This window comes from Bison bison, unplaced genomic scaffold, assembly GCF_000754665.1.
Source record: "Bison bison bison isolate TAMUID 2011002044 unplaced genomic scaffold, Bison_UMD1.0 scf7180017864524, whole genome shotgun sequence".
Lineage (NCBI taxonomy): Eukaryota > Metazoa > Chordata > Mammalia > Artiodactyla > Bovidae > Bison > Bison bison.
Window position 1 is genome coordinate 3442355 of NW_011495075.1, and position 14047 is coordinate 3456401.

Genomic DNA, 14047 nt, shown 5'->3' on the forward strand with positions numbered 1-14047 from the left:
GTCCTGAATATTCATTGGAAGGACTGATGCTGAAGCTGAAACTCCAATCCTTTGGCCACCTGATGCGAAGAACTGACTCACTGGAAAAGACCCTGATGCTGGGAAAGATTGAAGGCAGAAGGAGAAGAGGGTGACAGAGGATGAGATGGTTGGATGGCATCACCAACTCAATGGACATGAGTTTGAGCAAGCTCTGGGAGTTGGTGATGGACAGGGAGGCCCGGCGTGCTGCAGTCCATGGGGTCAAAAGAGCCAGACACGACTAGGTGACTGAACTGAACTGAACTGAGAAGATGAGGAGTTAGCTGGACAGGTATCTGGGGGATGCTTGTTCAGGCACAGGTGGGATTAGGTGAGAGCCTCGAGGCAGAACACACCTAGCATCCAAGGAGCAGCAGGAATCCCCTGAGGCTAGAGTGGGGGAGAGGGATGGGCATCAGGAGATGCCAGCTGAGAATGTGGCTGGGAGTCAGCAGAGGGCAAGGGTAAGATTGGAGGGGCTTGTGAAGCATTTAAGGTCATACTGGTGTGTGTGTGTGTGTATGTGTGTGTGTGTTTGCTTGTTTGCTGTTTTGCTGCACTGCTACATTTGTAAGATCTTAGCTCCCCAGTCAGGGTTGGAACCTACACCCTCCAGAGAGAGCACAGAGCGCGAGCCACTGGGCCTCCAGGCTATGCCCGCTTACCTTGGTGTTTGAGTTAAATCTGTACCACCTGCAGGATTTTGAGTAGAGGAGTAATAAACTGTGACTTGGGCATTATACAGGTTTTTATAACCCCCTTGTTGAAAGTGCTATCATCCAGGCAAAATACGACAGTGCCTCAGATGAGGCCGGCAGCGCAGGTGTTAGGAGAAAGAAGTCATACAGCGCCATCAGTGAAGACCACGAAGGCTGTGCGGAGGCGCCCTCAGGGAAACAGAAGCTCAGTTTGGGATCTGAGAGTCTGAAAGGAAAGGTAGACAACCCAAGTGGAGGTGCCAAGTAGGAAGCTGGCTAGAAAGGATCTGAGACTGGACAGAGGGTCTCCAACATACAGCTGTTGCTTAAAGCTGTGAAGACTGAATGATTAACCCGGAAATTAAAAGTGGATAGAAGTCCCAAGACTCAGTCCTGAGACACGCAGGGTTAAAAAGTAGGAGGAAAAGATGCAGCCAGCAAAGGGACTCTCAAGTGAAGCAGGATGAAAGGAGCTTTGCTGTTGACAGGTGTGCGGGTGAAGAACTAGGCTGGCAGCTGAAGAAGAAACAGGGTCAGAAGAGATACTGCGGTTGCTCCTGCTCGTTTGCTTTTAAAAACTGCATGCCGATGAGACCCACCCAGCAGAGGAGGGAAACGACGACCCAGGGAAAAAGAAGAAAGCTGTTAGTCATGGACATTGGTTCCAGGACCAAGGGATTCCAGAGTAATGGCAAGAGAGAGATTATGGTGATGGATTACAAATTGACGTTGTGCATGGTGGGAGCCCTAAAGGAAATCAGTCCTGAATATTCATTGGAAGGACTGATGCTGAAGCTGAAACTCCAATCCTTTGGCCACCTGATGCGAAGAACTGACTCACTGGAAAAGACCCTGATGCTGGGAAAGACTGAAGGCAGGAGAAGCGGATGACAGAGGAGGAGATGGCTGGATGGCATCACGGACTCGGTGGACATGAGTTTGAGCAAGCTCTGGGAGTTGGTGATGGACAGGGAAGCTTGGCGTGCTGCAGTCCATGGGGTCACAAAGAGTTAGATGCAACTGAGGGACTGAACTGAACTGATGGTGGGAGTGGAGGACCTTTACCTACATCAGGGTTCACTACCGTTGCTATGGTCACTGTGCTTCATGAAGATGGGCAGAGACCTAGCGTTATTCTCTTGTAGGTGAGGAAACAAATTCAACCCTCCTAAATCATGTTTCTAAGGCAATACAGAAATTATACATTTGAGGTGGGGGTGGGCTGAGAAGCCTGGATGCTTTGAAGGAGATGGGTGGTGAGGAGAATTTCCAGATGGTGCCAAGGTTTCCAGGTCTTGATTATCTCATCAACCACTAATGTAGGCACCACGGCAAAGAAACTGCAGAGCGAACTCCAGCCTCAAGTCAGCAGGGACTTTCCCGCTGGAAGATCCCGAGACTGTTCTGGGTGAGCATGACCTAACCACGAGTCCTTTAAAAAAGCTGAAGTCAGTGATTTGAGGTACTGGAAGGACTCCCCAGGCTGTCTGGAGCAGGTCAGGTGGAAAGAACACGAGGGGCTTCTGGGAGCTGACTGCAAGCCGTGGCCCCGGGACCCCAAAGAAATCAGGTCAGCGGTCCCAGCACAGCAAGAAACAGGACTCCGCCAACCTGGATCAACCCTGGAAGCATTTGTATGCATATTCTCCAGATAAAAACTCATCCTGGCCGACATCTAGGTTTCAGAAGACCCAGTCACATGGAGCCGGAACTCTGACTATGGAATTGTGAGTTAATAAATCAACGGGTGTGGTGTGAAGCCGCTGGTTTAACCCGTTGGACAGCAAGACAAAACGAATACACAGCCACCTGTCCTGTGTGCTTTCGGCTGGAGACAGTCCGTGGGGTTGAGGGCAACGACCGGTCTCCTCCCCTGCCCTGCTCCCCTCCTCTGCCCGTGGCTGGCCCTGGCTAACTCTTGAGCAGACTTCTTTTCTCTCCCTTGCTGTTAAGTGTGTCCAGGTAACTGAGATAAGGGTAGCAGGCATATCAATCACAGCTGGGTGTGGTATTTTCCACCCCATGAAAGACCCTCCATTCCCTTCTCCAGAGTGCTGGCTGGAGCTTGGTTGTCATCCCAAATTCAGGAGCCACCTCTGGAGAGGGAAGCCCCTGGGTCCGTGTGGAGCTTTGAATGAGTGTGTGGAGCAGGACTCTGCCCTCGACAAGGACATAAACATCCCCAGTTGGAGGAGAAACGGACCTAGAGCCCATCAGACAGAGTAAAGTAAGTCAGAAAGAGGAAAACAAATACTGCGTATTAATGTCAGGATGTGGAATCTAGAGAAAGGGTACAGACGAACCTCTTCGCAGGGCAGGAGTGCAGATGCAGATGCAGAGGGCAGGCGGGCGGGCACCAGGGAGGGGGACGAGCTGAGGGCCGAGCACTGAGACACGCACGCTACCGCGGGGAGCCGCTGTCCGCGGGAGTTGGGGCTGGACAGCGAAGCCTGCCCAGCTCAGCTCAGCTCAGCTCAGTGCTCTGCGGCGCCCCAGAGGGTGGGCTGAGGGGTGCAGGCCCAAGAGGAAGGAGACACACGTATGCACGTAGCTAAGTCACTCCACCGTACAGCAGAAACCAACCCAGCAACTGTGAGGCAACTATACTCCAGTTTTTAAAAATGATTAAGAAAATAAGCAGTGTCTACTCAGTTACGCCACAACGATTTGGGGATCTGTCTCTTACGGCATCCACCACTGTCTTAACTGATCAGTACCCCTCACTCATCCCACACTGACCGAGCAAATGCTATGCTTCCTACAACCACGACGGTCTCTGGGGATAGGACAGAAAACACGGCATAAAAGGCACCAGTTCGGAGGGAATCTTCCTTCTCTCTGGGGGGAAACGAACGCTAGACAGGTAAATAAGCCAATAAAATGATTATATGCTTTCCTTGGATTTAAGGGGGAAAAGGTAGAGAAGTGTGAAAATAAGAGAAACCTATTTTCTACATGATCCGTGGAAGATTTCCTGAGCATGAGACATTTCTTTCACAGCCGGAAGCATGGAGTGACTCAGCCAGGCCACGGGCTGCCCAAACTGCGTGTCTGGAGACAATGGATGATGCTGGAGAAAATAAATCAGTAACAACACAGGGAATCTCCGCGGCCCACACGGCCCCTTAAGGACGACGGAACTTCTAATCACCGTCTCCCGTGTGTCACTGTAACTAGGATAAAATTGCCAATGAGAACTAAACCCTCAAGGAAACCCTCTCACAAAAGATGGATGCCAAAATAATACATCAACTTTTGACTGCAAAATGTGACTCAGACAAACTCCAAAAGGCCAGCAAAAAGAAAGTGAACCAAAGAAAATTTTCCACAGATAGTAGTCTCCAGGTCACAAAGGCCAGTAGCATCCAGGAAAATAAGTGCGAAAGACCCGCAGACGACCAAGAATAAAGAGGAGAGCCGAAGCGTTCCCGGAAGAAAATAAAACAAGGGGGCACAGGGAAAGAAAAAGAAGCCGGGAAGTCACACGGGGCACAGTGGAACAACAGACATACTTCGAAAGAATTCTTCTACAGAGCTCGCATGGATTTATTTATTTGCCACACCATGCAGCATGTAGAATCTTAGCTCCCTGGGCAAGGACTGAACCCACAACACCCTGCAAGAAGCTGAAGACTCAGCCACTGGACCACCAGGGATGTCCGCGGAAAGATGTTCAAAGTCTAGATCCTTAAGCTTAGACTCCATCCCAGGGTAACATACTGATCAAGTGCCATCATAAAGATATCTTAATGCATGCAAAATTGGAATATTTCCTTTTTACAGTACCAGATTAAAAAAAAACGTAAAGTTTAAAAAATACATGAGATTCAAATGCAGTGATTCTAAAACAGGAAACCGATGGAGGGAAATTTTATAATGGCATCGGGGCTGTACCCTTTGAGAGCTTCAGAAGAAAAGGGCCTAAACGTTGTCAAAATACAGGTGGTAGAGTGTGATGCCAGAAAAACTGAGTAAAATACATTTTGAGTAGCTGTGCTTCTGCAATTCACAACTCAAGAGCCAACCCACCCTTGAGTAGATGTCACTATTAAAAGGGGACAACATGATTTATCTCTTAGGAGAATCTGTTGCTAGAAAGAGGTGATACTTTTTCTGCCTTATGGAGAAAAGGAGGATGGGGTAACCCTATATCTCCACTGAAGGTAAAATACGATAAAGATGGACTAGCAGCTGTGTTACTTGACGACACGGCGGGCGTCAACACAATCCCTGAGTGCTACATGGCGTCTGGGCCAGGACGGCTGTGGATGAAGCACCGTCCTGGTGAGAAGTGCTGACCTTGGCTTCCTTGAGTGCGTGCACCCAGCGCACGTCATGTTACTGGGCTCACCCCTGTCGACACCGTTGGCAGCTGTGCCCACGGAACTGCTACATGATGTATCAGTTCCTTTCTTGACGTGGAGCTTCTAAGCTGGGATGCTCTGCCACACGTGGCCTCATTCTTCTCAGTGGAGTCCAGAGGGTCGAATTGTTCATGGTCCTCGGACTGCGGTGGGCAATGCTACCAGGAAGTCCTTGGCCAGATGCCACTTCTGATTGTGTTTCCTGCTCCGTGTTTCTCTGAGTGAAGTGGTGCCAAGCTGGGCTTAAAGATGGGTGTGTGAAATATCCAGTGGACTCTATGACCCCCAAGAGTAAGTGCTGCCACTATGAACTGTTCACATAATCAGAAAAACTCAATGAAGCTGTTGGTAGTGTAATAAAAGTGCATGGAAATAAAGTTCAAGAGAGCTGGCTGAATGTGTATGGATTTCACGTCAGAAGCCTTCATTTAAAATATCTGAGCAGAAAGAACTAAAACTTTTTATGGAACCTAGTCAAGCAAGTTTGGAAAATAAGATGCTTTTATACATTCCCTCTTTGGAAAGACCTGGGGAAATAAAGCACTACTGAATGTGCACGTGCTTATGAGCACTGGTGAGGTGCCATCTGAAGGGACTTCCCTGGTGGTCCAGTGTTTAAGACTTTGCCTTCCAATGCAGGGACCGCAGGTTCGACACCTGGTCAGGCAATCAAGATCCCACATGCCTCACGGCCAAAATAACCGAAACATAAAATGGAAGCAATATTGTCACAAACCCAATAAAGGCTTTAAAAATGGTCTACATCAAACAAATCTTAAAAAAATAAAAATAAAAACCAGCTATGCTTGGTAACACCGCACTTGGAGGTCTGAATTTAACTTAATTTACAAAGCTAACAAGCAGAGAAAACTTAAACAGTGCTAGGTCTTCTTCCTCCACAGGCTCAGACCAATAAGCAACTCTCGAAAGAGCAGCAGATGATATTGTTTTTAGACATGGAGGAAACTATAAGAAGAACTGAAAACAGAAATAGTGAAAAGTGGGTGTTCTGGTGAGCAGAACGAGCAGAGGGCAGTGGTGGCATCCAGCTGTTATCCTCACTGTTGCAATGACGTTTAATCCAGCTGTTCTCACTGTTACAATGACGTTTAATTTCAGTGATTTTTCCTACACACAGCTCTATTTTGATTAAAGCATTTTTGCATGCGTACTCCGTCACGTCAGACTTTTTGTGATCCCATGGACTGTAGCCCACCAGGCTCCTCTCTGCAGCCAAGAATACTAGAGTGGGTTACCGTTTGCCTCTCCAGGGATCAAACCCAGGTCTCGTGCATTGGCAGGTGGATTCTTTACCACTGAGCCACTGGGGAAGCTTTTAGGGACTGTTTATCCTAGCTTAGTTGGGTAAATCAGCATAGATTTGTAAGAACACCTGCTTCTGCCAAGCATACAGTTGAGGGACAGGAAAAAAAAAAGAAGAGTACTGGCTTCTGCAGCACATACACTAAGACTGAAACAGTAGAGAGAATTTTAGTGCCACTCCTGCATAAGGATGACACACAAATTCATGAAGCGCCCCATATTTGGGGGGAGTTTGGGATGAGCAGATGCAAACCAGGGTGCATACTGAATAGATTATAATGGATGAACTGCAAGGCCACACTGTATAGCGCTGGGAACTATATTCAATATCCTGGATACGCCATAATGGAAAAGAATATAAAAAATAGAGTGTTTTAGACGTATGGAGAAGGCAGTGGCACCCACTCCAGTGCTCTTGCCTGGAAAATCCCATGGACGGAGGAGCCTGGTAGGCTGCAGTCCATGGCGTCACGGGCAGTCAGACACAACTGAGCGACTTCACTTTCACTTTTCCCTTTCATGCGTTGGAGAAGGAAATGGCAACCCACTCCAGTGTTCTTCCTGGAGAATCCCAGGGACGGGGGAGCCTGGTGGGCTGCCGTCTATGGGGTCGCACAGAGTCGGACACGACTGAGGCGACTTAGCAGCAGTGACATGCTTCACCGTACAGCAGTAATTAACACAAGCTTGTAATCAACAATTCAACCTTACATCAATAAAAAGTAAGTTCAAAAAAAGGTAATTTCTAACACGGTCCACAAACGATTTCTACACGGAGCACAAAACAAATGTGCTGGTTCCTAACAGGAAGAAACATCATAAACAGAATCATAATAGGAGTCTGTGTAGATAAATCCTTCATGAGTTATTTTATGAAACCAACCAACTTTTAAAAATTGAATTTCCTAAACTGAACTTAAGATATTATTTTCTTTTCCAGGAAACCTCAGGTTGGATACATTCAGTTGATTGAAAAGCAATGTCCAGAATGACCAAAATCCTGCTTATGATAAATAAACAGCTTTGGCTAACTAAGTCTAGTTTTTGGTCACGGGAGGTAAGGTTGACTGGTTTGATCTCTGGGTAGGAATATCCCCTGGAGGAGGAAATGGCAACCCACTCCAGTATTCTTGCCTGGGAAATCCCATGGACAGAGGAGCCTGGCGGGCTACAGTCCATGGGGCTGCAAAGAGTCAGAGGCACTGATCGACCCAGCAAACACACAAAGCATTTGTCTGAAAAAAAAAAATACAAACAGCAAACACACACATGCCCACGGAGATAAGATGACTGAAGGTACCAGACCTCCCCTCAGCTTACTTTACATCCAAACATGCTTATGTCAGAAGACAGGTGACTGAAGACAATAGCGGAGCCTTTCTTTCAAGTTTTCGGATAAATGCCAACAGGACAAAATATTCCACTATGGCATTTATTGAGTATCGTGGAGTGGCCAGGTGCGTGCGGACAGGAGAAGGGGCCCCACAGCACGCAGGGCGGCCCCGAGCCTGCCCAAGTGCAAGGCCTTATTTCAGTATAATGTTCACCTGCACGTACATTTGCTCACACAACTTAAAATATAATGTTTATGGAAATATATAATTTGAAAACTTAATAATTACATATGAGTACAAATGTAAAATAATAAAGCATTGGAAGCGTGAACACATATCCCATGAAAAACAGAATAAATAGCCGAGAAGACTTACAAGATGTTGATGCTGTAACACTCTCCCGAAGACCAGCAAATTTTGTATTGTTATAATAGACCTGGGTTTCAGAAATGAGAGAGAAGAAGGTTTTCTAAATTAAATTTGTGAATCACAATATAACAGATTCCTATTTGTCATATATTGCTGTTTATTTTCATTAAAATGTATACTGGATAACTTGAAACTTCGAGACTATGGCGATAGTCTATTATCAAATTTCTTAAATATTTACCAGTGAAACAATATAAAGAAATCTTATCCCATTTAGCAATAATAATAATACTGATAGTTATGGTCAGCAAGAACTAAGTGGACACAAAGGAATAAAATCCAACACACCAAAGTGTTCATTATTCAAAATTAAAATTCCCTATGAATAGACTAATATCTTCACATTTCTTTACAAAGGAAATTCTGGTGTATACTGCTTACTAGAGTTACACATACTCTGTACAAAAAATTTTTTAAGACTAAGTGGAAACAGTTTAATGTAAGAATCACGCTATTTATATTAAAGTGATTTTAGTTCATAAGGGTTAAAATGATACAAATCGATGACATGGCAACATCTACAGTTTAGACGTAAGGAGTTCAAAATATTAAACATGATCGAGCAAAAGCAATTAGACCCACAAAGGAAACTGCACGGACCCAGAAAGCATTAAGAATCTTCAGTCAAAAACAAAACGATTGAGTAAAAATAGATTTGAACAGTATAATTAAAAGAGATTAATGATAAATATACTTTGGCAATCTGATGTGAAGGACTGACTCACTGGAAAAGACCCTGATGCTGGGAAAGATTGAAGGCGGGAGGAGAAGGGGACGACAGAGGATGAGATGGTTGGATGGCATCACTGACTCGATGGACATGAGTTTGAGCAAACTCCAGGCCTTGGTGATGGACAGGGAGGCCTGGCGTGCTGCAGTCCATGGGGTCGCAAAGAGTCGGACATGACTAAGCGACTGAACTGAGCTGAATGGTAAATATGATAGATCTGTAACAAAAAAACATACCTAAGCTTTTACCCTGTGGAGGATATACAATCTCCCCAGTACTCGCAGAATGTTTATAAATATTTATCTCACATTGAGCTGTAAAAAATAGTGTACATTTCAAAGGGCAGAAATTGTAAACGCCCAGTTATCTTTTAAAAATAATAATTAAGTATAATACAAAAATGCAGGAACTAGAAATGCGCAAACATTTTCTTTAAAAAAATTAATTAAAAATGCTTCCAAATTACAATTACATACTCTATGGGAATTATCAATAATTAGAACAATCTACTTTAAAAATCCATTCATTCAATTTTATGTCAGTCATTGAGAGATTAGGGATAAAAGACATGGGATAGAGTGAAAATTTTAGCAAACGATAATCGGTAAGTTTAAAACTTTTTCTTAGTTAATAAAAAAGAAAAGGAGAAAGAAATAGTCAAAAATCACTTTCAGTTCCCAAACTAGCAGAACATCAAAATAAACCTACAATAATGGAAAGTAATACATTAACAACTATAAAAACAACTGTATTGATTTATTAACCAGAGATAAGACTGATGTGGAAAGCTAAAATGTTACTCCTTCATGAAGGTATAAATGCAGCAGCGGGTTCTGAAATAAACATAAAAGCAAGTTACGGGAACTGCAGAGAAGAAAACAACAGTCTTTTGAAGAGTGAGGAGGAGAGTGGAAAGCTAACTGTCTCCTAGTGTGAATTTTAAGATTGCACTTTAATATGGTGTTGAGCTGTATTTTTCCAGAATAAGTTATCACGATTGACACGTGGGAGGAGAAAACTCCAGACAGAGAGAAGAGTCCTAAGTTCCTAAAGAGAGTGAAACCTAAGTGTTTTGAGAAACAGAAAGCCAGTGCGCCTGGAGCTTCCTGGGTGCTGAGGAAGATGAGGTAAAACGGACAATGATAGGCAACAACAGTGCATTTGTTTGGGAAAAGAAAAGAAGTGCACTCATTCAAACCCCCCTATACTGTGGGGAGGAATGTGAATCGGTGCGGCCACTATGGAGAATAGTATGGAGGTTCCTTAAAAGGCTAAAATTAGAGCTATCATACGGCACAGCAACCCCACTCCTAGGCATAAATCCAGAGAAAAACATGATCTGAAACGGTGCATGAACTGCGATGTTCACTGCAGCACTGTTTACAACAGCCAAACATGGAAGTAACTTAAATGTCCACCAGCAGAGGCACGGACAGAGAAGATGAGGTACATGCATGCCGTGGGATATCGCTCAGCCACAAAAGGAGCTCAACAGTGCCGTGTGCAGAGGCGTGGGTGGACCTGGTGAAGTAAGTCAGAAAGAGAAACAAACGTCGCTTATGTGTGCTGAACTTAGAAAAACAGTAGAGATGAACTTATTTGCAAAGCGGAAATAGAGACACAGACGGAGCAAACAGACACGGTTACCAAAGGGGAAAGAGGATGTGAGATGATCTGGGACATCAGGAGTGACATATGGACACTATTGATACTGTGTATAAAATAGACAGCGAGCGAGAGCCTGCTGCCCAGCACAGGGAGCTCTCCTCAGCGCTCTGTGGGGACCTAAATGGGAAGGAAATCCAAAAAAGGGGATATGTGTACATGTATGACTGATTCACTTTGCCGTACAGCAAGAAACTAACAAAACACTGTAAAGCAACTCTACACCAATGAGTTAATTTTTAAAAAATCTTAAATTATATATAACTTCCTTACGGCCCAATACATTCTTTTTCAGGACTTTATTCAGACAGAGACAATAAAAGACATATTCAAAGATGCTGTTATTTTCCAGTAAGAGTGTTTACTTATTGTTGCTTTTAACAGAGACCAAAACAGTTATGGTGAGTAGAATGCAATAAAGCCATAAGACAGAACCTTGTGCAACCATTAAAAATTAGTAGCAGAATATTTAATATGGAAAAATGTTCATGATACAGTGATTTTTGAAACATGCAGTTTATCAAACTGTGTGCTTTTATCATAGAACTGGTGAGACAATGAGAAATATATCCAGTTTCTGACACAGAGCTCCTAAAACCTTCGTAATTTCCTGCATGCATGCTCAGTCATTCAGTTGTGGCCAACACTCTGTGACCCCATGGACTGTAGCCTGCCAGGCTCCTCTGTCCATGGATTTTCCAGGCAAGAATCCTGGAATGGGTTGCCATTTCCTCCTCCAGGGAATCTTCCAGACCCAGGGATCAAACCCAGGTCTCCCACATTGCAGGCAGATTCTTTGTCACTGAGCCACCAGGAGTGATAGTCTTTTCTTCTACTGAAGTAACTCTGAGTGGGTTCCCAGATGGCCCCCACAGGAGGACTGCCAAGACCAAGCCATAGTCAGTCTTGGAATTTTCAGCCCCTACCCCCATTCTCGTGAGAAGGGAGAAGAGTGGAAAATGGAGTTAATGACTGATCGTGTCTGTATGATGAAGCCTCCAGAAATTCCCAGAAGTACAGAGTTCAGAGAGCTTCCAGACTGGGGAGCACATTCATACCAGGAGAGAAACACACCCCCAACTCCAGGGGGACAGAGGCTCCTGCACACAGACCCTCCCAGACCTCCCTACATATCTCTTCAGCTGGCTGTTAACCTGAATCCTTTCTCACAGCCTTTAAGTATCTGCCTGAGTTATGTGACCTGCCTTAATAAATTAATCAAACTCAAGGAAGGGGTGATGGGAGCCCCTGACGTGGAGCCCAATCGAGCAGAAGTGATGGGCATCTCTTAGCTGTCATTCCGAAGTGGGGTGGGGCCAATCTCATGGGACTGACCCCTCCCCTGGACATTCCAGGGGAGTGCCCCTGGAATACGGCACTTTCTCTGGGTAGATGGTGTTGAAATTAAGTTAAATTATGGGGCACCCACCAGTAGTCTCAGATAGCTGCTAGACATGGGGAAAAACCTTTACACATTTGGTGACCAAAAGTGTCAGAAGTGTTTCAGGTCTTCAGCTTTCTTTGGAAATTCTTCTCTGTATTTCTTACAGGGAAGAAACACAGAAGACAGAATGAACTGAATGAGCTGAGGCTGTCTCCTACAGCAAGAGGAAAATATTGAGCCCTCCCATTTTAGAAACATATACACAAAATATGATCAGTAGACAGTGAGTTTATGGGTGAGTTTTTAAACTCTTTGCATACATTGCTATTTCCTTACATTTTTTTTTCTATTTTCTAACCTCAATGTACCTGTAAAAAAATATTTGTAATTAAAGAAAGCTCACATTAGTAAAGACACAAAGCGAAGAAGAACAAAAGATGTGGCAAAGTAATAATCAATAATTATCATTAATAAATAGTAACAATTTGTGCACAGTGTTTCTTGACATAGGAACAATAATTTATAAGTAGTCATGCTGAAGGTCAAAAATATCCCAACCAAATATCTGCCATAAATCATACTATAGATGAAAAGTATGGAGTCAAAGTTTTAAGACTTATAAAGTGTGATTCCTTTAGACATCAGAGCTTCTCAAGCTTGTGTGAGCACTGGTCCTAGTATTATTTAAGTACTGCAGAATAATAACTATAATATATATCAGTTCTGGAGTGACTTAGAAATTGTAATCTTACCAAAAAATTATATTCTGTTAAATACTGAAGATCTTCTACCAAGAATCTGCATTCTGATCCTGAATCTTTTTTAACCAAGGTATTTCCAGTTTTTACTTCCAAATGGTACAGCCCTTTGGGGCCATTAAGCTGGTCAGGACGTTTACAGCTCACAGCTATAGTATTTTCTGTCTTCCGTGAAGCACTTAAACCATTGACCTTGCTTGGCTCTATCAAAATGAAAAAAAAAAAAAAAACACAGCGGTTACTTTAACCATTTGTTAAATGAATATTTAAATTACTGGATAATATATGTGAACAATATAAACCATTCTAAGTGCTTATTTGGGGATGGGGAAATTAGGAGATAATATACATAAAAAAGCTGTTTAAGAAAACATCTGAAAATAAATTACACATCTTTCAATGAATATTGCATATAAGTTGCACTTGAAACTATGAGATTTTTGTGATTATCCCAAAGAGAGTGTGCTGTTCTTCTTGTTCTTCAGTCACTCAGTTGTATCCAAGATTTTGCAACCCCAAAGACTGCAGCACCCCAGACTTCCTGTCCTTCACTGTCTCCTGGAGTTTGCTCAAACTCATGTCATTGAGTCAATGATCCATCCAACCATCTTATCCCCTGTCGCACCCTTCTCCTCCTGCTCTCAATGTTTCCCAGAATCAGGGCCTTTTCCAGTGAGTTGGGTCTTCATATCTTGTGGCCAAATTATTGGAGCTTCACCTTCAGCATCAGTCCTTCCAATGAATATTCAGGATTGGTTTCCTTTAGGATGGACTGGTTGGATCTCCTTGCAGTCCAAGGGATTCTCCAGAGTCTTCTCTAGCACCACAGATTGAAAGCATCAGTTGTTTGGAACTCAGCCCTCTTTATGGTACAATCCTCATAGCTGTACACGACTACTGGAAAAACACAGCTTTGACCATATGGACCTTTGCTGGCAAAGTGATGATATGCTATCTAGTTTTGTCACAGAGAATGTGTAGAAGTAGAAAACAGAGGAAATGAAAAGAAGGGGCAGGGAGGGAAGAGATAGTGATGGGGAAACCTCGAAGACCTACAGATGGCTCAGGCCCTCCTTTTGGAAGCACTTACATGACCCTGGGGATACCTGGCTGAATTCTTCATCAGCAACAAATCGTCTTTGTGTCTGTGATAGCATAGGAATTCAGGAAAATAACCAAAGTGTAAAGTGTGAGGACTTGGACTTTTGAAGCATGAACTTAAATGACATTAGGAGCATTTTATATCCAGCCCCGAGTAGAACACCTGTCCTCTGTGAGCCTAGCCCCAGGGAGGGTCTCTGGAGCCCTGGCTGCTGATCTGCACAGGGCTGTTTCTCCTGT

The 14047-nt window shown here is 44.1% G+C and overlaps 1 protein-coding gene across 6 annotated transcripts in view; it reads right to left on the bottom strand.

The window, feature by feature from the left end:
• PTPRC (protein tyrosine phosphatase, receptor type, C) overlaps positions 1–14047 on the bottom strand; it is a 129571-nt gene that overhangs the window by 36771 nt on the left and 78753 nt on the right. For all 6 annotated transcript variants that reach the window (XM_010831088.1, XM_010831084.1, XM_010831089.1 and 3 more), the window contains 2 exons: positions 12701–12909; positions 8116–8176 (listed from right to left, as the gene is read on the bottom strand). In XM_010831088.1, coding sequence (XP_010829390.1) covers positions 8116–8176; positions 12701–12909 — 270 coding nt within the window. The remainder of the gene's footprint in view (positions 1–8115; positions 8177–12700; positions 12910–14047) is intronic.